The 27,696-nt window shown below is 64.4% G+C and overlaps 1 protein-coding gene across 1 annotated transcript in view; it reads left to right on the top strand.

The window, feature by feature from the left end:
• HMCN2 (hemicentin 2) overlaps window positions 1-21,075 on the top strand; it is a 128,630-nt gene extending 107,555 nt beyond the window's left edge. The window contains 21 exon segments of the mRNA XM_045573639.1: window positions 19-183; window positions 1,017-1,124; window positions 1,982-2,116; window positions 2,463-2,597; window positions 3,510-3,700; window positions 4,540-4,753; window positions 5,656-5,790; window positions 6,705-6,895; window positions 9,244-9,325; window positions 10,938-11,207; window positions 13,346-13,495; window positions 14,173-14,310; window positions 14,400-14,521; window positions 14,755-14,992; window positions 15,952-16,011; window positions 16,926-17,060; window positions 17,319-17,447; window positions 17,860-18,159; window positions 19,020-19,139; window positions 19,966-20,092; window positions 20,722-21,075. Coding sequence (XP_045429595.1) covers window positions 19-183; window positions 1,017-1,124; window positions 1,982-2,116; window positions 2,463-2,597; window positions 3,510-3,700; window positions 4,540-4,753; window positions 5,656-5,790; window positions 6,705-6,895; window positions 9,244-9,325; window positions 10,938-11,207; window positions 13,346-13,495; window positions 14,173-14,310; window positions 14,400-14,521; window positions 14,755-14,992; window positions 15,952-16,011; window positions 16,926-17,060; window positions 17,319-17,447; window positions 17,860-18,159; window positions 19,020-19,139; window positions 19,966-20,092; window positions 20,722-21,064 — 3,488 coding nt within the window. The 3' untranslated portion in view covers window positions 21,065-21,075.
• The last annotated feature ends 6,621 nt before the right edge of the window (window positions 21,076-27,696 follow it).

Raw genomic sequence — 27,696 nt, 5'->3', positions numbered from 1 at the left:
CCTGCGCTTGGGTTTCAGTGCCCCCCACCATCGCCGATGACCAGACGGACTTCATGGTGACCCGGATGGCCCCCGTGGTCCTCACGTGCCACAGCTCGGGCGTGCCCGCCCCCGTGGTCTCCTGGAGCAAGGCGGGTGCCCCCCTGGGGCCCCGGGGGAGCGGCTACCGTGTCTCCCCTTCGGGTAAGCCAGGGGGCCACGGGGAAGCTGCTGCGGAGGGGACCTGGGACCCGGGCAGAGAGGGCGAGAGCAGGGGTGGGCCGAGAGTTTGACATGCTTGCCTCAGAGGGTCGTCCTTTATGCAGAAATGGGGCTTCTCTTTGCTTTTCTTTCTTCTGTGAAATCAGAGTGATTGCAGGTGGTGACTTACAAAATGTCTTTATTTTTTTAAAAGTTTGCAACTTTATGGGGATTGAAATGACTCAAATGTGCTGGTTCGTTGGTGAAATCCTCAAGTCAGAACTGCTGGCCGGGTCTGAGGGTTTCCAGCCTCAGGCAGCGGTCACAGGAGCCGGCCTGTGGCAGCCGCGGTGCCTGGGGGCCAGGCCAGGCCGGGCGGGGCTGGTGTCCTCTTCCCGCTCACCCCGCCCGCCGGTGGTTAAGAAACCACTTCACCTGACTGCTCGGGGGCAGCCTGTGGCTCTTTGAGAAACCCGGGCTGAGGAGGGAGGGCAGGGGAGGCGGCAATCTGGGGCACCTGCGGGGCCTGGGGAGCTGTGGGTGGCCAGGGGCTCCCAGAGGGCAGTGCGGGTCCTGGGTCATCACAGCCGGAGGGTGTCTGATGCCGCATTGCACACACGGGGAAACGGAGGGCCTGAGCGTGGAAGGGACTTGCCCTCCGCTATGCTGGGGCAGGAGCAGAGGCAGGCGGGGACCCAGGTGCCCGCTGTCAGCAGCAGGGAGGCAGGCCTGCTGGCTGGGACCGGAGACACCGGGTCGGGGGCGTGGAAGACGGCTGCCTCCATCCCTGAGGCCGTGTCTCCATCGCTCTCACCTCTTCGGCCCCCTCCACCCAGGCGCCCTGGAGATCGGGCAGGCCCTCCCTGTGCACGCCGGCCGCTACACCTGCACAGCCCAGAACTCTGCCGGCGTGGCCCGCAAGCACGTGGCCCTGACCGTGCAGGGTAAGGTGCCCGGCCCTTCGACTCGGACGGCTGTGGCCCGGGTGGGGGGGTGGAGCAGGTAAAGGGCGACAGGCAGCTGGGCCTGGGGAAGGTGTCTGAGGACCAGGACCGAGGCCCATGCCGGCCTGTGATCTCATTCCTGGAGGCTTTGGGAGGAAAGCAGTCCACCGGGTCTTCGTGCCCAAGCTTCCAGAAGCTCCAGTCCCCTCCGGAGCCCCCTCTCTCCAGAGCCCCCTCTCTCCAGAGCCCCCTCTCTCCGGAGCCCCCTCTCTCCGGAGCCCCCTCTCTCCGAAGGCCCCTCTCTCCGGAGCCCCCTCTCTCCGAAGGCCCCTCTCTCCGGAGCCCCCTCTCTCCGGAGCCCCCTCTCTCCAGAGCCCCCTCTCTCCAGAGCCCCCTCTCTCCGGAGCCCCCTCTCTCCGGGGCCCCCTCTCTCCGGGGCCCCCTCTCTCCGGAGCCCCCTCTCTCCGGAGCCCCCTCTCTCCGGGCCCCCTCTCTCCGGAGCCCCCTCTCTCTGGACCTCCCTCTCTCCGGGGCCCCCTCTCTCCGGAGGCCCCTCTCTCCAGAGCCCCCTCTCTCCGGAGCTCCCTCTCTCCGGAGCCCCCTCTCTCCGGAGCTCCCTCTCTCCGGAGCCCCCTCTCTCTGGAGCCCCCTCTCTCCGGACCCCTCTCTCCGGAGCCCCCTCTCTCCGGAGCCCCCTCTCTCCGGGGCCCCCGCTCTCCAGAGCCCCCTCTCTCCAGAGCCCCCTCTCTCCGGAGCCCCCTCTCTCCGGAGCCCCCTCTCTCCGGAGTCCCCTCTCTCCGGAGGCCCCTCTCCTCTCCGGTGCTCCGGGCCCCTGGACGCAGCCCTGTTCCCTACAGCCTCGCCCGTGGTGAAGCCGCTGCCCGGCGCGGTACGGGCCCTGGTGGAGGAGGAGGTGCTGCTGCCCTGCCCGGCCTGGGGCGTGCCCCGGCCCAGCGTCACCTGGCAGAAGGAGGGACTCAGCATCCCCCAGGGTGAGTCCCGCTGAGCCCAGAGCCTTGGGAGCAGGCAGAATGGGCCCAGGGTCCCCCCACGCCCCCATCCAGGGGGGCCGCTGCGGGAGGTCAGACAGCCCACCCCCCTTCACTCCTGCACCCAGAGCCCGAGACGGGGCTGAGCGCTCAGGGCTGGACGTCCAAGAGGGGACAGCCTGGCTGGGCTCTGGGTCCAGCTCCCACATCCCTGTCCCCGCATCACCCACCCCGTGGCCAGTGTGCCACCTGCTGCCTGGCCTGACGGGACAGCCCAAGGCCCTCCTGCCCTCCGCGGGGGTCCCTCGGCCCCAGCCCTCAGCCCCCGACTTCTTCTCACCCGATCCAGGACCGGATGCCCAGGTCCTGCCCAGCGGACAGCTGCGGATCGCCCACGCCCGCCCGGAGGACACCGGGAACTACTTCTGCATCGCCCAGAACAGCGCGGGCAGTGCCCTGGGCAAAACCCGGCTGGTGGTGCAAGGTGGGCCCGGGGAGGCCGAGGTGGACCGGCCAGCTAGGAGCTTCGAGGCTCCCAGGGCCCCTCGCTTCTCCGCTGGCTCTGAACCCCAGGCGGGGGGACCCCTGCCTCTCCCCTACCCCAGCACCGGCTGTGGGTCCAGAAGGAATTCGGAGAAAACGTGGCGCCCGGGTCTGACATCAGATGGAACTCGGGTGCCTCTGACTCCCCGGCCTCTCAGGGGACACGTCTCCTCGGCCTCATGCATGTCAGCTTCCCTGTGGCAATGGCCGTTTCTGTCCCTCCTCCTGCACAAGCAGTGACCGTGGCCTCGCCTTGGTCTGACCGAGGGTGGTCTCCAAAGATAGAGACATCACTGGCCCCAAGTCCCCACGGCACCCAGCAGTGTCCAGTGTGGGCCGGGCCGGGCCTGCTTTCACCCCGGCCGGCTGTGAGGGCGTCTCGGGGACTGTCCCCGGGGGCGGCTGTGCACAGCTGGGCTCGTGCTCTGGCTGGGAGCCCCGAGGGGCGCCTGGCTCCTCCCCAGCCTCCTCGTCCAGGCGCTCCTCGTCCCCTCGGAGCTTCACTGCGGGTCACCGGAGGGCCAGGCACACGCCTGCCAGGCCAGTGGCCCGCCCCTGCCCCCCTGAGCTCCTCCCCAGGGCAGAAGGGAGCTGGGCCCACGGGCAGCCTGGCCTGGGAGGCCTCTGTCCGGAAGCTTTAGTCACATGTGTGGATGGAGGTCACGCTCTCACAGCTCTTCTGAAAGCTCGAGTCCCCCAGGTGTCCAGACCACGGGCCATGGTCTGTGCCCAGAGCGTTGGTGGAAGCAGCAGACAGGGTGGAGGAGGGGCTGAGGGGTATGCCAAGGGCCCGGGGGCAGGGGCAGCCCACCCTCCCCAGCCCCATCCCCGAGTGGGCCTCGCGTCCCCACAGTGCCTCCCGTGATCGAGACTGGCCTCCCCGACCTGGCGGCCACCGAAGGCTCCCACGCCCTCCTGCCCTGCGCCGCCCGGGGCAGCCCCGAGCCCGACATCAGCTGGGAGAAGGACGGCCGGCCCGTGTCCGCGGCCGAGGGCAAGTTCAGCATCCAGCCCTCCGGGCAGCTGCTGGTGAAGAACTCCGAGGTGAGCCTGGGGCCCCCACCGGCGGGCTGAGGGGAACCATGGCAATAGGAGGGGCCTGGGAGCATCACTGCACCCCCTGCTGGTCACGCTGAGCGCTGTGCAGACTCCGCCCGGGATCCTGGGGAGATGGGTGTCATTGCCCCTGGGAGCAGATGAAGACACTGAGGCTCCGAGTGGCCCCACGCCACGCTGTTCCCAGGCAGAACCACGATTGGAACGTGGGCCTCCTCCGAGCTCCGGGGAGGGAGGGAGGGAGCCTGGACGGGAGCAGGGGTGCGGCCGTGGCTCTGTGTCCCCAGCCTGCGCCTGGTGGCTCTCAGCCTCGGGTTGATGTGGACCAGAAGAGGGAACCCCGCCCCTGCCCCCATCGGCACTTGGCCGGTGCTGTGATTCCAGAGGTGCGGCTGCTCGGACACACCTGGGGGGCTCAGGGCACTGCAGACCCCGCCCCCCGGGAGGCCAGGTAGTGCAGTGGTGAGGTGCCGGCCCTGCTGGGGTGCACAGTGGGACATTTCCTCTTGGAGAAGTCACCAAAAGCAGGAGCTTCCTCAGGGACAGGGTTAGCGTGGATGTGCTGGCACCGGGCAAGTTGTGAGCACAGAGCTCAGCACGTAGTAGGTGCTCAGCACATAGTAGGTGCTCAGTAAGTGGAAACTGTGACGAGGGCGTGGTCAGGGCTCGGATGAGGAAGCTGCAGAGCCGCAGGGGTGCGGCCGGGCCCCGGGCTAGCTGAGGGACCTCGGGCAGCCACTGCCTCTGGCCGGCTGCACCCTGAGCACCAGCAGGGCCCATCCTGGGGGCGGAGGCAGTTCTCGGCTGACCCCGCCCTTCGCCCACAGAGCCAGGACGCCGGGACCTACACCTGCACGGCCGAGAACCCCGTGGGCCGCGCCCGCCGCCGGGTGCACCTCACCATCCTGGCGCTGCCCGTCTTCACCACCCTGCCCGGCGACCGCAGCCTGCGCCCCGGGGACCGGCTGTGGCTCCGCTGTGCGGCCCGGGGCAGCCCCACCCCCCGCATCGGCTGGACCCTCAACGACCGGCCCGTCACAGGTCCGGGCCTGCGGTGGGCGGGGGGACAGCACGGAGCCGGAGGCTGAGGAGGGCCAGCAGCGGGGAGCCCCCGCTAGCAGGGAGGAAGAGGGTGTTAGTGGGTGCTGTAGGTTCTGGGTCTCCAGACATGGCCCTGGGCAGGGTGGTTGAGGCAAACCCGGGTTTGGCCATGGGTGATGGCCACACGGCAGGCCTGGCAAGAAGCCACCTGCAAAAAGGACTCAACCCTGGGACCTGGGGCCCAGGACAGGCCGGTGCTCCCCCAGGGGCTGCGGCGCCCCCTGCAGGCCCTCGCCAACCTCCTTCCCGAGGGCTTGGGGGCCCAGGGGATGTTTAGGGGCTGAAGGGTATACAGTAGGTGCTCAGTAAAGGTCTGCTGGGCTGCTGAAATGCAGGAAGTCGCTGCAAAGTGACATTGCAGGCCCTCCTAACCCAGAAGAAGGCTTTATCCCCCCTCAATCTCCCTACCCCACTGCGTCCCGGTGGGAGCTTGGCGAGCGACCCAGCCTCTCTGAGCCCCGCTCCTTCACCGTGAAGCGGAGACGGCAGGCGTCCCGGGCGACGCGCCCGTGCAGAGGCTCATGGGAACAGCCCAAAGAGACCTGCCCGACCGCTCACCCAGCTCACAGGGTGGGCCTGGCAGTGAGAGGCGCCCCTCACCCACATCCTCTACAGCAGCCTGGGCTCCCTCTCCCCCCTCCCCGGGCCAGGAACCCCCAGGGAGATCAGGCAAAGACCCAAAGCACCCAGAGACCTCTGCCTGCAGACTGATTGGATTCAGTGTTGAGTAGCCCTCAGGCCGTGGTCCGCAGGTGTGGGGAGAGGTTTGCTGTGTCTGGATTAGGCACCCCTGGGTGCGCGGCCGGAGTTCTCAGCCCTGAGCGGTCTCTCTCTTTGCACAGAGGGCGTGTCCGAGCAGGACGGGGGCAGCACGCTGCAGAGGGTGGCGGTCAGCCGGGAGGACAGCGGGACCTACGTCTGCTGGGCCGAGAACCGAGTGGGCCGCGTGCAGGCCGCCAGCTTCGTCCATGTGAAGGGTGAGGCGCCTGCCCTGGGCTTTGCTCCCGAGACCGGCTGGGCTCCCTCTCACGGGCCTCCCGACCTCGGAACCAGTCGTTCTCCACCCTGGCGGCACATGAGCGCCCCTGGGACCTCATAAACTCGGAGTCCCAGGTGCACCCTGATTCAGTGGCCTGGCCTCCCTGGGGCGGGGGCCCCTCAGAGGGATTTTCAATCCCCGGGGCAGCCTGGCTGCGGGTGGGATGGAGATCTGACCGGCCAGCCTGCAGGATCCGACCAACCGAGCAGTTGGACGGGGCCGTGCTGGAGGCAGGCCCGGGGGTCGGGCACTCTGGCAGGAAAATGCATGAGGCTTGTCAGCCCTCCCAGGGTGCCCTGCTCAGTCAGGAACCGCCAGGAACCGGTGCTGACCACGTGTCAGTCTGCTCACCTTCAGGATGGGGAGGGCGGGGCTTGGTGGAGGGCAGTGAGCAGCCCCAGGCCCCAGGCCCCAGCGGCTGCTGTGGTAGAGTCTCTCTCAGGAAACAGGAAGGTGCAGCCATTGGATTAAGGTTGGAGTGAGGTGGGGACCAGGGACGTGGTCCTTGCTTTCCAAAGCCCCCAGCAGGCACTCTGCAGCTGCGGTATCTGTCCCTGAGAGCGGCTGCAGGACACTCATTACACTGCCTTCCACCCTGCACCTGTCCCAGACATCACTAATCAGTCGCCGCCCTGCTCCCACTCGGCTTCAGATCTTTCCCAGCAGAGCTCCTGGCAGCGGCCACCAGTCTGTTTCATGTGACCCATCGCATGGAGCTGTTTGCTGTCCCTGATGTGTGGACCGTACTCGGCCCTCCTGGGGTCTGGGGACAGGTCTTTGGGGACAGGATGAGGGGAGGCCGAGCCTGAGGCACCTCCTCTCTGACCCCCTGTCTCATGTCCCATGGTGCAGAGGCTCCTGTCCTGCAAGGGGAAGCCTTTTCCTACCTGGTGGAGCCTGTGGGGGGCAGCGTCCACCTGGACTGTGTGGTCCACGGAGACCCGGCGCCTGACATCCACTGGATCAAAGATGGCCTTCCGCTGCGGGCCAGCCGTCTCCGGCACCGGCTGCAGAACGGCTCGCTGACCATCCGCAGGACGGAGGCAAGGAGGGGCCGGGCGCGTTAGGCGGGGCATCTGGGACGGCCCTGGGCCTTTTCTGATTGCTCAGAGGGTTCTTGAGGTTGGCACCACACCCTACAGCCTGCAAAGCTCTGTCCTGCCCGTTACCCAGAGGTTCTCCCCCAGCAACTGGGGTGACTCCAGCCAGTGACTTCACTTTCCTGTGCCTCGATGACCCCACCCATTTGAGGGGCTGGTGATCATTTCTCCCTCAGAGCTTTACAGTCAGAGATCAGTGCAGTGACCCACACCAGGTGTTTAGGAGTGGCTGGCCCCTAGATAATGGCAGTAAAGGTTATTAATAACAACAACCCCATGGGACAGGGTAGATGGGTAAGAGCACCCATTTTACAGAGGAAGACCCTGAGGGTCAGAGAGGCCCAGAGCCAAGAGGCCCTGAGGCAGGAGCATACCCGGGCTCTCCTGACTCCTACTTCATGCCGTTTCCAAAGCCTTGTGCCCTGGGCAGCCCCCTGCACCTTCCCTTCTGTGTCCCAAGTCCCCTGGTCATGCGGAAATCCACCGTTCACTCCTGTCAGGCTCATCTTAGGGGCCCTTGATCCTGCCCCTTTGGGAGCCTGTCCCTCGATAGCACTAATCATAGGCTTGGTGCTGACAGTGCAGTAGCAGTAACCGCAGCAGGAATAATGGCTACTCTGACCTGAGGATGTACCACATACGTACCAGGCACTGGATGACTATGATTTCATTTGATGCCACAACAATCCTAGCTGTTGTTATCCCCATTTTAGAGATGGGAGAATTGAGACCCCAGAAAGATGGTGATGTCTAGCAGTGGCTTCAGTACGGTTAACAATGGACCGGAATCTCATCCCATATTGGTCTGGCCTCCCAAGTCTACACTTTAACTGTGTGCAGGCAGGTGTTGCAATAGTGCCCACCTGTGGATATTCTGAAAAGAGCACCCTGGTAATGAATTCTAGGAGTCTGAGATCAGCTATGCCTCTCAATCTCTAGAGCTGGACAGTGTCAGATGCTGTTTCTGACTAATTAGATCAGGCAAAGACCCAAAGCATCCAGAGACCTCTGCCTGCAGACTGATTGGATTCAGTCTTGAGTAGTCCGCAGGCAATTGTCCACAGGTGTGGTGAGAGGTTTTCCAACAGGGTGGGGCAATTCCTTCTGCTTGAGGCTAATTGTTATTGTCAGTCTTTTAATGGTCCTCAGAAACTCCACACCATGGGGCTAGGTGTGTTTCCAATAGGGTAGGTCAACTGTCTTCCCCCAAGGCAGAAACCTCCTGGGCAGCAGTGGTCTGCCTGAGAAAGGTACACTCCCCAGCTTGAGGGAATGACTCAGAACAGGAAACCAAGGTGTCTGCCTTCTGATCACTAACTTCAGGATGATTGTTTTGTAATTTAGTTGAAATTTCAGTTTGGTCCTGGGACCTTGTTTGTGGCACATTAGTATGGGATTAGGTGCAGTAGCACCCCCATTTGGACATTGGGAGATCAGCACTCTAGTAAGGGGGTTTCCATAGCGCCCTCTTGTGTGCATTCTGGTAACAGCACCCTCATAACGAATTCTAGGCATCTGAAAAGAAAACCCCATTGGGAGTCCTGGAGGGCTGTCACCCTGGTAGGGTGGTGCTGAAATACTGCCCTCTGGTGGACAGTCCCTCTGAAGCTGCTTCTGTGGTACTGTCTCTGGGCACGAACTGCAGCCACAGGCCGCCCTGAGCTCTCTCTCGGGCAGTGCTTCCACTCTGAAATGAGCTGTCGCCATCCATGGTTGCGATGGCCTGTGAACACAGCTTCCCTGCCGCTAAGCGGGGAAACACGGCCACCCGCCTCCTCTCTGGAGAAGGGGCCATGCAAACAGGCCCAGGAAACACCCTGAGGAGGCCTGGCGCTTGGATGGCTTTTTGCTCACCCACTGGGTATTCCCACACTTACTGGACCATGAGCCTCTTTTCCCAACGGGATCCCTCAGCGTGCACCATGGAGTGATAATACCTCAGCGTACACGGTTGGGAGAGGCGCCCTCAGTCACCTTTTGCAGCATGCACACACCTCCCCCACCCCCCAGGGAGTCCGTGGCCTCAGTCGTCCGTCCCTCCCCCACCCCATCCCCAGGTTCCAGGTGTAAAAGGGGTGGATTCTCTGTGGATGTCTATTGACAAGGGCCATGCGGGCCCCTCTGATGCGACATTGTGAGGAGTCTGTGAGCCCTTGGCTGGTTAGGCTCTGCGCTGCCTCCTGGTTAGATGGGCCTGGCTCCAGACAGCCCAGCTGTGCCCCGCTGTGCCAAGCGGCTCCTCTCCCCCTCGTCCTCCTGAACACCATGCCCCCCCCCCGTGCCACCTGCAGATGGGCGACTCGGGGCGGTACCAGTGCCTGGCAGAGAACGAGATGGGCGCCGCGGAGAAGGTGGTGGTCCTCCTGCTGCAGAGTGAGTGCCCGCCTCCCGCTCGGGGCCCGGGGTGGGACGGTTTGAGGGCGCGTCCAGGGAAGGCTGTGCCAAGGCGGGGCTGGTATGGCCCGGGCGCTCTGATAAGAATGGAGGCGAGAGGCAGGGCTGGGACTTGGAATTCCCACATCGCAGTCCTGTGGACTGTCCCCCGGGGCGGGCTGGGAGTCGGGGTCGGGGCTAATGAGCACCGGGGACCCCACAGCCAAGCCCAGGGAGACTCAAAACTCAGAGCTGCACCAAGCTCATCGTGACAGCCCTGGATTGGCCAGGCGGCGTGCAGTGTGCAGAGCACAGGCTGAGCCTCGGAGAGGCCTCATGTTCCTCAGAAGACATGAACCCACAAAGTCAAGAAACGGAGAAAAACTCAAGGAAGTCCGCACCCACACGCATCACAGCCAAACTGGCGGGAAATGGAAGGCGACAAAGCTTCATGGAGGCATCTGCGTGGCTGTGGGGTGGTCCCAAGTTCAGGCAATCTGGGGGGAGGGGGAGGGGAGGTTGATAAGGAGAGGGCTTGCAGAAGGGCTGACATTGAAGTTAAGATCCAAAGGGTGAGAAGGCGGCATCCAGTGACAATCGGGGGGATGTTGTTCAAGCAAAAAGAACACGTGCAAAGGCAGAGGACTGAGCCAGACTTGCTGCAGCCCTAGTGGCTACGAGGATAGGCATGGAGCCATGGTCCCCTGGGGCCCCGGATTCACCCCGGAAACACCTGGCGAGGGGCTCCCGGCCTCCGGCACGGGTTCCGGCGGCCACGGGAGACGGATGCGCTGGGCAGCGGTCCCCACGACACGTGGACCAGTGTCCGCCTCCTCACCTGCACGGCCTTTCCCGGCGTCCTCATGGCGGCGTCCTGCGGGCTGTGGCCATCCGTGGACAGGAAGGACCATCGTTCAGAGGGAACGCCGAGGGCGAGGCAGAGGCTTGGTGAGAAGCACTCACCAGGAACAGAGCCGAGTGCCCGCTCACGTGGCGTCAGATAACGGCAGCACTGGCAAGCGGCCCCCCCATTGGAAAGCACCCCAATGTCCCGAGGTGGGGGGTGGCTACGGGGGGGGCCATGGCAGAACCAGCCACGCAGCACCATGCAGCCCCCGAAGATGATATTTAAAGACACGAAAGGGGATCATGATCTCTACTATTATAGAATGGGGGGAGGGAGGGAGGGAGGAAAGAAAGGAGGACACTGATCACATTCTTTTTTTAAAATATATTTGTATTGATTTCAGAGAGGAAGGGGGAAGAGAGAGGGATAGAAACATCAATGATGAGAGAGAATCATTGATTGGCTGCCGCCTGCACACCCCACACTAGGGATCAAGCCCCCAGAACCCGGGCCTGTGTCCTGAGCAGGAATCAAACCGTGACCTCCTGGTTCCTAGGCTGATGCCCAGCCACCCAGCCCTGCGGGCACCGTGGTCACGTTCCCACAAGGAGACGGCGCCTGGAAGGCCTACGGGAAGGGCATTGGCCTGGGGTCTCCTGTGGTTCTCTGCCTCTGCCTCTGTGCCTTGTTCTGTTGAGATGAGTGTGTGGCTGGAACACCTGGAAGGAATAGAACGTTCCTGAAAGCTGCCCGGGCCTCCCGCAGGTGCCCCGGAGTTCCAGGTGGAGCCCCAGGACGTGACCGCGAGACCCGGGGACGACGTGGCCCTGCGGTGCCAGGCCGCTGGCGAGCCGGCGCCCACGGTGGAGTGGCTGCGTGCGGGGCGGCCCCTGCGGGCCGGCCGGCGGCTGCGGCCCCTGCCGGAAGGGAGCCTGTGGCTGGAGCGAGTGGAGGCGGGGGACGCGGGCACCTACGAGTGCGTCGCTCACAACCTCCTGGGCTCCGCCACCGCCCGGGCGTCCCTGGTTGTGACAGGTGCGAGGCGTCCCCGCCCAGACCGCGGGCCGAGGCGGGATCGCCTGCCAAGTGGGGGTCCGTGTGTCGTCTGTGGGGGTCCTGGCCCCCTGCCCTGCTAGGTCCCCAACTCTTCCCTTTGCTGAGGGTCACCAACATCGAATGAACAGCTGGGAGGGCCTCGCGGGGCAGGGTGTCTGCCCTCTCCTGTGCAGTCAGAGAACCGAGGGTCCGAGATGCCCCGAGTTCGCAGCTCATGTTCGACCAGGGACTCGGGCTCTTCAGCTCACCTGGCACAGACCCAGGTCCTCTCTCTGGACTCTTGGCAGCTCTGCCTGGCGGGGTAGGTGCCCAGTAGCCACGGATGCTCCCAGCAGTACCACCTCTGCCGGTCGGCCTCCGCAGTCAGCATCCTCCCCCCTTGGGGCAGCCCGCACTTTAAAACGGATGAGATGGCTTTCCTGCGACTCCAGAACATGCCCAGCCCGAGGGATGAGAAGTCGCTGAGTACCGTTTCTGGGCTCCTGTTGTTTCTGTGAATACTCCCCATTTGTGGCTCTGTCTCTCCGGCCCTGCCCATGGCAGACATCACTAATCTATCACTGCACACGGTGCAGCTTCCTTCCCCACAGAACCCTGTCCCAGGCAGCAGCTCAGGACACTTAGAACTGGGACTTGACACTTGAAAAACCCAACATACCTTTTTAGGGGGACATAATGGTGTCCTTACGTTTTTTAGATATTTTTTAAAAGATATTTTTATTGATTTCAGAGAGGAATGGAGAGAGAGAGAGAGAGAGAGAAAGGAAGAGAAATATCAGTGATGAGATAGGCTTTTCCTCTTACGACTGAGATTGCACAGACAGGTGTCTCTACCACCTGCGTGGCCCCGGGGTGCCGGGGGGCACTCCGTGGCAGGAAGCCCGGGCCGCACCGTCTCCCCGGCTCCACGCCATTCCACAGCGGCGTTCCCAGCGTCATAGTCGTTGGCTTTGGGGAATCAGCCACAGGTTTGTTCCCAGTGTCCCCCAGAACCACACCGTGGCCCACCCTACAGGTAAATGTCTTCGGGGAAATCAGAAAATTCTTAAAGCGGCATTGCCAGGTAAACGGTGTGCAGCGGCTTTGAGACCCCCTCACCAGGGACTTGTCTTCTCTCCTTTCCCAGGAGTCTTGGGGGGCCCACCCTGGCCTTGTGGGAAACAGGTGGCTGCTGAGTCACCCCATGACTTGTCATTCCTGTCCAGTCCCCCCCTTTCTAAGCCCCCGGGGGCCATGCTGTTGCCCTTATCCGCAGCTCCCACTCTCTGCCTCATCCCCACATGACAAGGCCAAGGGCAGGTCCGTGGCCATTTTCCGGCCCTGCCATGACCTCAGGACAGCAGATACTGACCAGAGATGTCCCTGCTGGGCAGCCTCTGGCCAGACCCCAGCTCTGGACTGCGGGAAATGGCGCCACTTCCTGGATTCCAGAACTCACCCGCCCCGAATTTACCCAATTAGGAGCCCGCGGTTCTGTCTGATGTTATGTCTTCGGACAGATGGTGGGCAATTGGTTGCTAATTTCCCCGGAGAGCCGTGAGCGCCGAGGCAGGCTGCCTTCTGTGTCTCTCCCCCTGGAATGCCATCTGCCAAATGAGGCAGCTGGCCGGAGGCAGCAGCCCTGTGCCCACGCCATCAGTCCGATTAGCACGGAAGGGCGTCTGCTTCCAGACATCCTGGCGGCTCCTTCAACCCCAGCCCCCCTGAGTGTCCCCCCGCCCACCCGTCCGCCAGCCAGGTCCACTGCAGGGCAGCTGGAGCTAAGGCCACTGCTGGCATGGGGAGGCATTCCGGTGGTGGCATTCAGCACCTGGCTTGGTGCCCTGCCCCTCGGTCTGGCTCCTCCAGCATGCCAACAGGTTTGGGGCATGTCTTTGGTCCCACCCCCTCATTTGATAGACAAGCCAACTCAGGTGTGGTGTGGAGGCCCCAGTTTCCAGGCAGGTGATGGCGGAGCCAGAGTTGGTAGCTGGTACCATCACCCCCTAGCTGGGTGCCCTTGGGCAATTTACATCACCTCTCTGAGCCTCAGCCGCTCCTCTGGGAAACAGGTACAGCAGCTGCTTACGCTGAGGGCACGGCGGTGGTAATGTCACAGCGGCTCTCCTTCCTCCCAGGGCAGCCCCAGGGGGCCTGGGGCAGCGTGATTGGGGTGATCAACGGCCAGGAGCTTGGCGTGGCCACTCTCAACGCCAGCGTGCAGCAGGAGGCGCACTCGGGGCTCACCACCTTCCGCAGCAGCATCGACCACATCCCTGCGAGTGTGGGTGAGTGGGGACCGGCCCCCGTGCAGAGCCAGGAGGAGGCACAGCCTGGGCTCTGAGGCCGCTCCAGCCCGGCTCCCGGAGGAAGTGCAGCCACCTCTAAGAGCTGAGCCCAAGCCACCCAGAACCCCCGAACAAAACAGAGCGAGTGCATTTAAAGGCAGACAGAGACTAGCTGCAGTGACTTGGTTGGTTGGAGTGCTGTCCAGGGAACTAAAAGGTTGCCTGTTCGATTCCCGGTCAGGAGACAACCAATCAGTGTTTCTCACATCAATGTTCCTCTCTCCCTCTCTCCCCCACCTCCCCCCTCTCTTCCTCTCTCCCTCTCTCTAAGCATGTCCTCAAATGAGGAACATGTACATACATCCTGTATCATAAAAGGCTAATATGCAAATCGACCAGACAGTGGAATGACTGGTTGCTATGACATGCACTGACCACCAGGGGGCTGTGCAGTCCCAGTGTTGGTGGGACTGAGTAAAATGGCAGCACGTTCCATGCACTTCGGTGTATAAAAGCTCTACCTCCTCCACGAGGTAGCGACTGGCCTCTGCCACTGGTTCCTGTCCAGTCACGGGCCCAGGTCACCTTGGGGCTGAGCTCTCCTGGGGAGTCCCAGGGGGGCCTTGAGGAGAAGCGTGGCCCCCCAGCATCTGGCCTCCCCGCCCCGCCCCACCCAGGGCCTCTGATGCGGGTCCTCGTGGTCGCCATCGCCCCCCTCTACTGGGCTCTGGCCAGAGAGCGTGGCGACGCCCTGAACAGCCACTCCCTGACGGGGGGCAGCTTCCGGCAGGAGTCGCACATGGAGTTTTCTACAGGTGAGTGGGGGTGAGGGGGTGGGGAGGGCTGGGCCCGGGCCCAGGGCCTCGCTCCGCGGTGACTCCGGCTGGATGGGGCTGGCTTGCAGGGGAGCGGCTGACGATGACCCAGGTGGCCCGGGGCCTGGATCCCGACGGCCTCCTGCTCCTGGACGTGGCGGTCCACGGCGTCCTCCCCGAGAGCCTGGCCGACGCAGAGCTCCGAGCGCAGGTGTGGGCCAGCCCGGGGCGCAGAGGGCTGCGGGAGAGTCCATGGGGTCCTGCCTGCGACCATCCTGACACCCCGCAGGGCCTGGGGCGGGGCCTAGCCTTGGACTTTGGGGGGCGCCTCTGGACCTCTGGGGCCGTTCTCCCCGTCCCATGACCGGCCGAGGCTGCCCGCGTCTGGAGGCGGCGCTGTTGGAAGTTGCAGTCCCAGGCGTTCTCTCTCTCCCCCTCCCCCAGGACTTTGAGGAGCAGTACGTGCAGACGGGGCCCGGCCAGCTCTTCGCGGGCTCCTCGCAGCGCTTCCTGCAGGGCAGCCAGCCCGTGTCCCTGCGCTGCAACCACAGCATCCGGTACGACGCGGCACGGGGCCCGCAGCCCCAGCTGGTGCAGCACCTGCAGGCCTCGGCCGTCAGCGCGGCCTTCGACCCCGCGGCCGAGGCCCTGCGCTTCCAGCTCTCCACCGCCCTGCGAGCCGGTGAGGCCCTGTCTGTCCCCACCCCACCCCCCGCCCTGCTCACAGCCCTTGCCCTGTCCCCACTCCCCGCCCCACACACAGCGGGACAGCCTCAGAGGCACCTGGCCGAGGGCCCTGGCGACAGCCCACCCTGCATCCCCAGACCGGAGACCAGAGACTCAGGACTGAAACGGCTCACCCCTGTTTCCATCCACCCATCCGTCCGCACCCCAGCGGGGGCACAGCTGTGCAGGCTGCTCCTGTTCAAACCCTCGGGCCCCAAGGTCAAGGTCCAAACCACCCCCGTGCTGAGGGTCAAAACTTGAGTCATCCCTGCCTTCCTCCCAGGGTGCCTGCACCAGAGACCCCGCTCCCATCCCCTGGCGGCCGGGGTGAACCAGCCGCCCGTTCTCACTCCGAGGCGGCTAAAAACATGCCTGTTAGCGTGGTTTAACCTTGAACATGGGCAATGGTAGGAGTATAGTTTTGAGGTCAGGCAGACCCTGGTTCCAACCCAGCCGCCCCACTCCTCGGCTGGGAGATCCGGGGGGGGCAGAGCCCGCCCGGGCCTCTCTGAGCCTTCGTGTGCCCATCTGTGAAATGGGCATGGCACCGCCTGCCTTGCAGGGTGCGGGAGTAGAGGTGCTGTCTCTGTAACGTCCCCCCACCCCCAGCACCCAGTGGCTGCTTGATGAAGGGTGCTGTCCCCGTCCCGGGCCCCTCTGCCCTATCAGGACCGCAGCTTCGCCTGTGCGGTCTCCTGCTTCGCCCTCATTAATGATTTCGGTGAATGCCAGCCTCGGTCGGGCCAGCCCGACGTGACCCACAGCTGCGGCCTGGGCTGGGAGTGGGCCTGCTGACACCTGGGGGCTGGCCTGGCTGGGGACAGAGGCTGAGGGGACCTCGGCCTGGCTCTGCTGGCGGGAGGGAGGACCAGCCGGGCCGCCCTGTCCCTGGCATCCTGTCCTCTCTGCTTGCAGAGGAGAACGAAGGCTGCCCCGAGGGCTTCGAGCCCGACTCGCAGGGAGAGTTCTGCGCGGGTGAGCGCCTGGGCCTGCCTGGCAGAGGGGAGGGGGGCCTCAGCCTGGGCAGCTGTCAGGAGGGCCTGTGCGTGGGGCCCTCCCGCTGCCCGGCCGCAGGCAGGGGCGAGAGCTCCCGTGGGCCCAGCCCCTGCTCCCACTCCCTCCACCCCGGCCCGGCCGCTTCTCCTGCGCCTGCCCGGCCGGGGGCGACAGGCACTGCAGAGGTGGGTGGCCCCGGGCACAGACTCCCCTGGGACCTGACCCGGGTGTGTGTGTGTGGGGGGGGAGGGAGGTCATTTTAGGGTCACCCAGGGGATGGTCTGTTCCGGGGGCCACTGGATGCCAGCGGGGGGTTCTGTGCCCTGTTCCCACTGGCACTTCCTGTGAGGAGGGCCAGAGGTGGAGAGGCTCAGGTGCTGGGGGTGATGGGGATCCCAGAGACATCCACGTGGCCCCCCGGGCTCAGGGCGTTCATGCCCGCTGAGCCTGGCACAGCCTTGCCAGCTGCCCCTCACGCAGCAGCTGTTTCTAGTCTCCTGGGGTTGGAGGTGAGCTGACCCCTGCGCCCCCCGCCGGCTCTGCCTGTCCCCTCAGCCAAGTTGCTAGACAACGAATCTCACCCTAGGGCTCTGTCCGTACGCTGACCCCCGATCTGTCCCTCCACTCCCACCACCGGGGCCTGGCATTGCTCCACCTCATTAGGTGCCCACGGGGCATCGTCCAAAGCCTCCATGAGAGGCAGCCTCAGGTCCCGGGGGGCTCTGTGCTTGTGGGGGTGCCAAGGTGACAGACAGAGCTCACAGGAGGGCCACGACCTTCGTCCCTGGGGTTCTGGGGCTGAGTCTAAGCCATTGTGGGGAAGCCAGACCAGCGTTGGGGTTGGGGGCCTGGAAGCTCCTGTTCGCCTGGCCCCTGTCTCTGTCTGCCCACAGATGTGGACGAGTGTGCGTGGCCTTCTGACCTTTGCCCAGAGGGGCAGCGCTGCGTGAACCTGCTGGGGTCCTACCGCTGCCTCCCCGACTGTGGGCCTGGCTTCCGGCTGGCCGCTGACGGGGCTGACTGTGAAGGTGCCGGGCACGGCGGGGGGTTGTCCAGGGCTCACACTGTCACTGGGACGCTGGGCCTTCTGGGAAATGGTACCCTCTTGACGGGGCACGGCAAGGGAGCCTGAGCCGGATCCCAGGGGTCTGCGCTGGGCCTGGCCAGGCTGCTGGCCCTGGGAGGGTCTCTTCGGGGCCTCGGGCTTGCCATCCGTCCAGTGAAGGGGGGCCGGGGCCGGATGGCAGGCATGTGCCATATCCGCTGCCGCTTCCCCCGCCTCCCAGATGTGGACGAGTGCCTGGAGGGGTCCGACGAATGTCACCACACGCAGATCTGTGCGAACAGCCCCGGCGGGCACCGCTGCAGCTGCCCCCGGGGGTACCGGACCCAGGGCCCCGGCCTGCCCTGCCTCGGTACGGGACACAGGCAGGGAGTGTTCACCACCAGAGCGACGCTCCACGAGTAACCAAATAGCCAGGCAGCCAACTGCCCAGATCCCTGCCCGCCTGTCCCCCAGACCTCACCCCTGCCCTGCAAAGTCACCTTCGCGGGGAGCCCAGGGGGAGGAGGGTGGAGAGAGGAGGGCAGGTCTCCGAGAAGCCTAGGAAGAAGGAGGGGCCTCTCCAGGACCCTGGAGGGAGAGGCTGAAGGACAGCTGGACCGTGGGATTCAGCTCAGAGTCGGGGGGTCGGAAAGCATGAGGCCTTTGAGCAGTGGAGGCAGGAGGGAGAGGGGGCGAGAGAAGGCAGTTGGCTTCTAGGCAAGGCCAGGCAGCTGTGCGAGCCCTGAGCCTCCCTCAGCCCGCTCCCTCCTCCCTCCTTCCAGACATCAACGAGTGTCTGCAGCTGCCCAGGCCCTGTGCCTTCCAGTGCCACAACCTCCAGGGCGGCTTCCGCTGCCTGTGCCCGCCGGGCCACGCCCTCCTCCCCGACGGCAAGGCCTGCACCCCGGTGGGGCGGAGTGTGCCCAACGTGACCACCGTCAGCCACCTGGGCCCCTTGGTGCCCTGGCCGCGGCCCCGAGCCCTCCTCCCCGGGGGTGCCTACCACGCCTGGGTCTCCCTGAGCAGCATGGGCCGGGCCTGGTGCCCCCCGGGCTTCATCCGGCAGAACGGCGTCTGCATGGGTAAGACCAGGCACTGGGATGCACCCACGATGTTGTCTGGGGCTCCTAGGTTAGGGTGTGGGCGCCGCGCCTTGTGTTCAGAAACCCAGGGCCCATGGGCAGGTGTGGGAGTGCTCTCAGAGCCCTGGCCGTGCCAGTGGGCAAGGGGCTTCCAGAAGGGGGTAGAGGATTTTCTAAACTAGGGGTGTCGAACTCAATCAGAGAAGGGGCCAAAATCTAAAATCCAGCCTAAATCGCGGGCCGAATGGTTTACTGAACAGTCATAAACTGTCATTGTGATGGAAACGCAGCGGAGTGCAGTGATGACAGTGCGGTGCGGGCCACATTGCAAGGCCTGGCGGGACGGATTTGGCCCGCGGGCCTTGTGTTTGACACATGTGTTCTAAACCATTTATTGCCCAGTGTCCCAGGAACCCCCTTTGAGAAACACTCCTCTGGCCGCACGGAGGTGGCACCGCAGGGGGGGAGGTTTGAGGATGAAGGAGTGGGTGCAGGTTCACACGAGGATGTGACCGGAGACCGGTGGGGACCCGGTCAGCGCCCGGCTGCAGAGGCGAAGGGCGGGACCTGGAGGGTGGGCGTGCTTTGGCGCTCCTGCCTGGATGGCGGGCTCGGCTGGGGGTGGTGCCCCCCGCCCCACAAGGCCTTGAGGCGGGCAGAACAGAGCTCCCCACTCCCCGGGCCCACCAAGCCCCGGACCCTGCTAACCCCCGAATCCAGAGCCAGTGGGGCAGGGCAGGGAGAAGGGAGGGCCACCTAAGTCATGGCGGGCAAGCGAGTGGCCACATGGGCATCTGTGACTCAGCGTGTATCTCTGCCTCCACCACCACCACCACCACCACCACCGATGCCCCGGCCAGACCTGGATGAGTGCCAGGTGCGGAGCCTGTGCCAGCATGCCTGCCAGAACACCGAGGGCAGCTACCGCTGCCTCTGCCCCTCCGGCTACCGCCTCCTCCCCAGTGGGAAGAACTGCCAGGGTGAGCTGCTGCCCAGACGCCAGAGGGGCAGGGCAGGCTTTGGGCAGGGGCACCCTCTCGCAGCCCGCTCTCCAGCTCCTCCTCCCCCTCTGCCTGTGATTGATCCGAGGGAGGGCAGGGGGACAAGCTCAGAGGTGCCCACCGCCAGGCCGGGCCCCACACGCCTGGCGGAGCTCAGATGGCATGGGCAGGCTCTCCACGCCCTGGGGGTCCGCAACGCCCTCCCCCTCTCTGAGCCTCAGCTCCTGGTGAGGGGCTGACACAGCCTCCCCGAAGTGCCCGGATGAGACCAGTGGCAGGTGGGCTCAGAGCCAGCGCACCCAGCAGGATGGCTGCCACGTGCATTGTCAGTGAGGCCTTCGGCCTCGGAGTCCGAGCACTTCCCCTGCCACTCGCTCGGGGGGCCGGCCATGCTCCCTGCCATTCGGTGGGAGACCCGCCCGCCCGCCTGCCCGCCCCTGTCCTTCACCTTCCGCCATGGGGTCAGGGGCTGTCCTCTGAGAAGGTGGGGCACCCAAGGACCAGGGCACTCTGCCCATGGACAGTGGGCACTCCGGGGCAGAGGGCAGCCCTCCTCTCTCCCAGGCTCAGAGGTCCCCAGGGTGCCCCTGCCATGCCCCGGGGAGATGGGGGTGCTAGGAGCCCATGGGCTGGGCTGTCTGGGACAGGCTGGCGGGGACAAGGAGAGAAGGCTGCCCACCTCCCTCACCCTCCACAGCCATGTCTCCCACCCAGCCCTCCGTGCCCTCCCAGTGCCTGCCTTCCCCGCCCCTTTGCTCCAGCCTCTCACCCTCTCCCCTTTCCCCACCTCCCCCCCTCCCCGTAGACATCAACGAGTGCGAGGAGGAGGGCGTTGAGTGCGGGCCTGGCCAGATGTGCTTCAACACCCGCGGCAGCTACCAGTGCGTGGATACGCCGTGCCCTGCCACCTACCGGCAGGGCGCCAGCCCAGGGTACGGGCCGAGCGGGCGGGGGGTGGGGGTGAGGGGTGTTCTCTGCAGGGCTGTAGCTCACCCTCCGGCTCCCACAGGCCGGCCCCTCCTCCAGGCCATGCGGCAGGCACCACGGGGTCAGCCCTGCCTGAACTCCAGGGCAGCGCCTCTGTGCCCGCTGGGCAGGGTGCCCCCGTGCACCGCCCCTGCCTGCACACACTCTGGGTGCCAGCTTGCCTGGGCACTGTCAGCTCCCACGGGGATACGTCAAATGAGCAGGGAGCACTGGGCACCCAGGACTGAGGGCTGGGAAGTGGGACCATGTTCGCTTGTGGGGACACATGAACACACACAGCCCTGGACACAGGAACACACACACACACACATCTCTGCCACCACTGTGCTTGCTGGGCTGCCCTGTGGCTGGGACCTGCCCCGATGTGAAAGGGCATGTCCCTGGCTTCCTTGGGCCTTCCTTTGCCAATCTCTAAAATGGGCTGACAGTGGTGCTTGTGGACAAGGCATTAGGGGAGCAAGGGATGGCTGCTGGGGAGATCTGCAGAGCGGGGAAGGGGTGCGGGGGGCGGTCCGGTTTCTGGGCAGCCGGTGCTGGACGGCACCCCGAGCCTGTGCGTCTGCCCTCCCCCCAGGACCTGCTTCCGGCGCTGCTCGCTGGCCTGCGGCGCCGGCCCGGCCACGCTGCAGTACAAGCTGCTGCCGCTGCCCCTCGGGGTGCGCGCCCACCACCACGTGGCGCGCCTGGCCGCCTTCTCCGAGGCCGGCGAGCCCGCCAACCGCACGGAGCTCAGCGTGCTGCAGCCCGACCCCCGCAGCCCCTTCGAGCTGCGCCTGCTGCGCGCCGGCCTGGGCGCCGTGTACACGCGCCGCGCGCTCACCCGCGCCGGCCTCTACCGCCTGACTGTGCGGGCCGCCGCCCCGCGCCACCAGAGCGTCTACGTGCTGCTCATCGCCGTGTCCCCCTACCCCTACTGAGGGGGTCCCCCTACCCCTACTGAGGGGGTCCCCTTCCCCTACTGAGGGGGTGTCCCCTTCCCCTACTGAGGGGGTGTCCCCTTCCCCTACTGAGGGGGTGTCTCCTTCCCCTACTGAGGGGGTGTCCCCTTCCCCTACTGAGGGGGTGTCCCCTTCCCCTACTGAGGGGGTGTCCCCTTCCCCTACTGAGGGGGTGTCTCCTTCCCCTACTGAGGGGGTGTCCCCTTCCCCTACTGAGGGGGTCCCCTTCCCCTACTGAGCGGTGTCCCCTTCCCCTACTGAGGGGGTGTCCCCTTCCCCTACTCAGGGGGTGTCCCCTTCCCCTACTGAGGGGGTGTCCCCTTCCCCTACTGAGGGGGTGTCTCCTTCCCCTACTGAGGGGGTGTCCCCTTCCCCTACTGAGGGGGTGTCCCCTTCCCCTACTGAGCGGGTCCCCCTACCCCTACTTAGCAGGGGTCCCCCTACGCCTACTGAGCGGGGGTCCCCTTCCCCTACTGAGGGGGTGTCCCCCTACGCCTACTGAGGGGGTCCCCTTCCCCTACTGAGGGGGCAGCCCCCAAACCTCCAGAGAGGGGTGGGGAGGAGCTAGAGTAACCCGCCCGCCAGGCCGGGCTGCGGCGGGACAGGGGACCCTTGCGTAAGGGTGTCCTCTCCTCCCGCCTCCGTGCGTCATCGGGGCTCTCAGTCAACACCACCCTGCCCTGCGCGCAGCCTTGACCCGGGACAGTGAGGACCCGAGCTGTCCCTTCGCTCCCTGCTCCCGTGGGGGCGGAGCCCCGAGGCCAGGGACACAGCCCGCAGGCAGCAGTGGGGTGAGGCCTGCCCCAGGCCCCAGCGACCTGGGCCGGGTAGGACGCAGTGTCCAGGGCACCGCAGGGCAGGGGCAGGCTCGGGTGGCAGCACCTGCCTCCGGACCACACCTGCCCAGTCCCCAGACCTGGGTGTGTGTTTTCATCATAAAAGCGCTTCTTTCTCCCCAGCTCGGTGTCTTCATCCGGTTCTTTGCTTGGTCAGGAGGGGCAGCCTGGCTCCCTCTGGGCAGGGGGGCCCTCGTCCAAAAATATGAATATGGCAGCAGCCACCCAGCCCCACAGCGTCGTGGGGAGAATTGCCTGAGAAGGAAAGGCATTGCGTTGCACCAGCAGCCACAGGGGGTGTTTTGTTTTGTCTTGTTTTTGTTAGTCCTCACCTGAGGATATTTCTCCATTGATTTTTAGAGAGAGTGGAAGAGAGAGGGAAAGACAGAGAAACATCCATGTGAGAGAGAGACACACTGATTGGTTGCCTCCTGCAAGCCCCCAGCCAGGGCCCTGGCCTGGGAGGAGCCTGCCACTCAGATCCGTGCCCTTGACCAGAATTGAACCTGGGACCCTCGAGTCCTCAGGCCGATGTTGTATGGGCTGAGCCAAACGGGCCAGGGCTGGGGGCAGTTTTTCTCAGACCAGTCGGAGGGGGTTGGGGGGGTTCCTGAGAAGCTGGTGGTCCGGCTAAGGCATAAAGAAAGGGGGGCAGGAAGCTGCATAGTGGGCCGTCTGACCAGGAGGCGGGGAGGCTGGGGTGGGAGGGCAGGGGAGGGGAAGAGGGAGGCCATCCCAAAGGCAGGCCCTGTGGCCTTCGGGCCCCTGTCGGGACTTTGGCTCTGAGGAGTGTGAGTCGGGGAGGGACGGGATAAGAACCCTCATGTGCCCTGGCGTGTCTCCAGTGCGCAGGGACAGGTTCTGAGCCCCAGGGTGGCTTCTCCCACCCCCGCCCCCGCCCCCCTTCCTGACCGGGCGGCAGCCCCTGTGTCAGCGACCCACCACCCTGCCAGCTGGCCCTGGAGAGAGGCTGTCTTTCCTGCACTGTCACCTCCCCTGGCATCCCCTGACGAGGACAGCCGTGTGTCATTTCTCCTTAAGGGGTCAATGACGATCAGACGGTTCCCGCAATATTGGGGTAAACGGAGGAGAAATCGCTGAGCCCATTTTCCAGGTGGAGAAAAGGAGGCTCAGCGGGGAGACAGGGCCTGGTCCCTTGCCTGGTTGGTGGCCGGTGAAAGGTTAGGCCAGGCTAACTCCTGACTCCAGCCCAGCAGCCCGATCCAATCTTCCCCGGAGCACGGCCACCTGCAGAGCCGGTTCCTTTTCAACCAGGAGAGTCTGCGAGCATCTCCTGTGAAAGGGCCAAACAGTGAGTAGTTTGGGCTTCGCAGGACAGAGTCTCTGTCGAAACTACCCCCTCCCCATTGCATCACCGGAGCAGCCGCCAGCACACCGACCAATGCAGCTGCTTTGCGGACACACGTAGGTTTGAAGTTCACGTCACTTTCACAGGCGGCGGAATCAGCTTCTTTTGACTTCCCACCCATTCACGAGAGCAGAAGCCTTTCTTAATGTGCTGGCTTCGCAAAAGCAGGTGGTTTGAACCACAGAGTCTCTGCTGGCGGAATTTCAGGCTGGGTGGAGGAGAGGCGGGGGCAGTTGGCAAGAAGTGGGGGAAGGGCGTCCCAGGCCCTCCCACGCCCGCCTGTCCAGGGCCCCACCGAGGCCCTTCCTTGGGCTGAACAGGCCCCTTTGTGCAACCCCGGGGGCTGGAGGGTTCATATTGTGACCTATGAACCCTGCCCTCTGCGGGGCTGTTAATTTTTATGGAGCCTGGGCCTCGCAGCCCAGGAGGCCTGCAGCAGAGGCGAGTCCTGCAGGGTGGAGGGACCGAGGCCTCCCTCGCCCCTGCCCTCTCTGCCTGCCTCTCCCCAGTCTCACGCTGGCCCTTCGTGGTGGCAGCACCCCTGTTTGTTCAATGTCCGGGCCCCGTGATCTGAGTTTAATTTATTTAGTACAGGAGAACCGCCCCCCCCCCCCCGCCCCGTAGTTCCAGAGACAAAAAATAGGGTGCCCATTTCACGGAGGAGAGGATGCGCTCAGAGAGGGTGAGCCACTCGTCCAAGCTCCCAGCCTGGAGGAGAAAAGGGGGACTCAACCCAGACCCACCTGCCCCCACACCCAGGCTCCAGCCTCCGGCTGCCCCGCCTCCACGCTCAGAGGACGGAGGCGGGAGGGCAGGAGCAGGAGGGAGAGGAGGGTGTGCCGGCCAGTGTGACCTCCCTCCTCCACACCTTCTAAACCTCCCTCTGCGGTCTGCCACGGAGGCTCAGTCACACAGCCAGCCCCTGGCAGCCTCGGCCTCGTCGGCGCCCGCCCCCTTGCCCGGGGCTGGCCAGCCAGTACAGGAGCCGGCTCCGAGGGGTGTCTCCGCTTCTGCTCCGCCAGGCGCTGGCTGTCACGGGCCCGGGGCTCCCCGCCAGCGGCCCAGCCCCCGGGCCACCTGACCTGCGGGGGCCGCTCTGAGCCCTCGGGGCTGGAAAACAACCCTGCGGGTCACTCATTAAACTCCGTGATGCAGCTTTTCCAAGAACTGGACTCTGTGTTCCCCAGGGCGGGGTCCCGGCCGGAGGACACGCTCTGTTCCTCCGGCCGGGTCAGCCTGGGCGGCGGCTCCGTGGCTCCTGGTGCCAGCCGGGAGGTGGCCGCAGGTCCGGGTGCTTGGGTTGTCTGCCACCCAGGCCCCTCCACCACCTGCCCATGCAGAGCCCGGAGTGGCAGCGGGGAGACGGGGCCGGAGGGGCCTGCTCCAGGGGCAGCTGCACAGGCAGCATCGGTGTCTATTGGCTGCTGGGGGAGTCAGGGAGGTCACGTCCACCGCGTGTGCCCTTCAGCGGGTGGCCACGTGGCCACGCACGTCAATGCCCACCCTTAGGGGAGCCCGTGGCTGCAGCGTGCGGGGAGGCCTGGAGGAGGTGGCGAGCCCAGGGGGGAGGTGGGTGCAGAGGCGCAGGCGAAAGGAGACAACAGCAGAGGCAGGGAGAAGGGTTCGTAGGTCACAATACGAACCCTCCAGCCCCTAGGGTTGCACGTCCCTCCATGTTATTGATGGAACATCAGGCATCCACCCTCCCGGGCCAGCCCAGGACACAGGCTGTGACGGGGACCCAGCTAGTGCAAGGGGGTAGGGTCAGAGCCAACCCCAAGGCCCAGGATGTGCAAGGACCATAAGTCAAGAAAGAGCTCAACACATTGGAGAAACCAGGCAGGCAGCACCGCTGGGCCATCGTGGGCCGGGGCGCTGCCTTTGACCCTACGCGTGACGGCAAGTGTTTCTAAAGATCCTTCTAATCATTAATTCGAGAATACGTCTCTGGACTGAAAAAACCTTCCAAAGCACACATCCACCACGCCATGATCGCGCCTTAGGACACGGACGGATTCCTTGCCATCATCCAGCCTCCCGTCCGATCCCCTTGATTCCAGCGTGTGAAACGGGTGCAAACCGCCCCTCTCAGGACATTTCCTCCGCCCACCGGGAGCTGGCTTCCCGGTCCCTGTCCTCGGTTTGGCTCAGATAAACTCCCAAGAATTCTCTAGAAGCCTGAGCATGTCTGACACGGCACCCACAGGGACCCAATGAAGCGCCAGCTCTCCTGGCTCTGAGGTCTGATTCAGCGATCCCACCTGGGATTTCGCTTCAAAGAAAGGAGCTGCTGAGTGGCGCTCGGGGGATATGTTTCCGCGCTATCTCAGAGGTACGCCCCTGATTTGAAACAAAAATGAAACTCACCCCAACTGCAGGTCATTCGGATGCAGCCGCGGAGAGACGGGCCAGCGGTCTGCACTTCTTTTCCATTGCTCGTGTCAATGGCAGTTAATACTTACGAAGTTTTAAGGTGTAGGGTGTGTTTTTTTACTTTTATTTTTTAGTTCTGAAAAAATTGTAGAGATACACAAAAAATGGTGACAGATGCCGTGACCACAGATCAAAAGACTCATCATGGTAAGATGCCGGGTAGACTGACGGACATCCCCAGTCAAAATCCCAGCAGGCCTCTTCCATAAACACACGAGCTGTCTCTACTCTTCACTGCAAAGGACCTAGACTAGCCAGAGCAGTTTGAAGCAAGACAGAGCTGGGAGACATACACGGATGTCAAGACTTAGTGTAGCCCTCGCCGGTTTGGCGCAGTGGACAGTGCGTCGGCCTTTGGACTGAAGGGTCCCAGGTTCGATTCTGGTCAAGGGCATGTGTCTTGGTTGCGGGCACATCCCCAGTAAGGAGTGTGCAGGAAGCAGCTGATCCATGTGTCGCTCTATCCCTCTCCCTTCCTCTCTGTAAAAAAAAGTCAATAAAAAATATATATTTTTTAAATCTCAGCCTCCACTGCCTCAGTTTCTCCACCTGGTCAGGCCTGGGTGCTGCTGTGCTTTTAGAGGTGCCGCCCAAGGTTGCTTCCCTGGGTGTGGAGGGGGCTCCTTGAGAAGGTGGATGAGGGAAAGGCAAGGCCATGGTGGCTGAGTTGCAGGTCGGGGATGCCCTCTGGTCGTGCCCCAGCCCCGGGCCAGGGTGGGGCTGGCAGCGGATGGATGCCCACCTGGCCCAGGGGTTGGGGGAGGTGAAAAGCAGCTCTTGCAGGAGCCGGCCAGTCGCCTCTCACCTTGATCTCTGCCTCGGGGCAAACATCGACCCCGTGCCAGAGGGCAGGGCCCCTGCTGGCAGTTGGGGCCCTGTTTTCCTCTCGGGACAGCTGTGATCTCACGGCGCCCGTGTCTCCAGCGTGTGTGCCGCGGGAAGGGGCAGTGCCCTGGGCCGCAGCCATTTCGCAGCAACGCAAGGAGTCCATGTGCCCGCAGCCGTGGCCCCGGGCCTGGGCCCTGGCTCCTCCAACTCAGCTCCAGCCTAAACTGGAGCAGAGGGTTTGGCCAGCGCGGCCGACACTGGGCCAGGGCCTGGTCTGCCACTCCATGCTGTGTGGCCTCGGGGAAAAGCACGCTCTCTCTGTGCTGCGGTTCTTGTGTACAAAATGGGGGTGATAGCCGAAACCGGTTTGGCTCAGTGGATAGAGCGTCGGCCTGCGGACTAAAAGGTCCCGGGTTCGATTCCGGTCAAGGGCATGAGCCTTGGTTGCGGGCACATCCCCGGTGGGGGGTGTGCAGGAGGCAGCTGATGGATGTTTCTCTCTCATCCATGTTTCTATCTATCCCTCTCTCTTCCTCCCTGTAAAAAATCAATAAAATATATATATATTTTAAATGGGGGTGACAGTAGCAAACAGGGTGGCCGTGAGAGCAAACACCAGCAGGAGAATAAAGGCCTGTGGTGACACCCCGAGGCTGTGGCTGCGGCCCAGCTCCACAGGGTGTGCTGGCCTGAGCTCTCTTCCACACCCGCATCCCCCACCCGCCGCCCTCGCCTGCCCGGGCGCCCCCGCGCCTGCCTCCTTCCTGAGGTCTGGGAGGGGGCTTTGTCTGGGGCCGCCGCTGACTCTGGAGCCTGGGGAGATGGGGCCTGATGGCATCCGTGTTCCTCTCCACTGCCGCTGGACAGCGACCTCTGAGTGTAAGACACGAGGACGGAGCATCGAGTCCCCGGGTGAAGTCGAGGGGTGAAGACCCCCGCCCTGGGCCGGGCTGTCCGTGAACGCTCCCTCCTGGCTTCCCTCGTGTGTGGGGGGCTCAGAGGGGCGGGCGAGTAACCTATGCGGCCAGCTGCCTCGCCTCCTGGCAGGAAGGTGGTCGCTGGTGGCATGCAGCCCCCTGGGGCTCACAGGGGCGGGGTCCCCATCACTGCCACGTCTGCGGGGCTGGCAGAGACATGAGGCTGTG

Source organism: Pipistrellus kuhlii, unplaced genomic scaffold (genome assembly GCF_014108245.1).
Source record: "Pipistrellus kuhlii isolate mPipKuh1 unplaced genomic scaffold, mPipKuh1.p scaffold_m20_p_53, whole genome shotgun sequence".
NCBI lineage: Eukaryota > Metazoa > Chordata > Mammalia > Chiroptera > Vespertilionidae > Pipistrellus > Pipistrellus kuhlii.
This window is presented reverse-complemented; position numbering and strand designations above follow the sequence as displayed.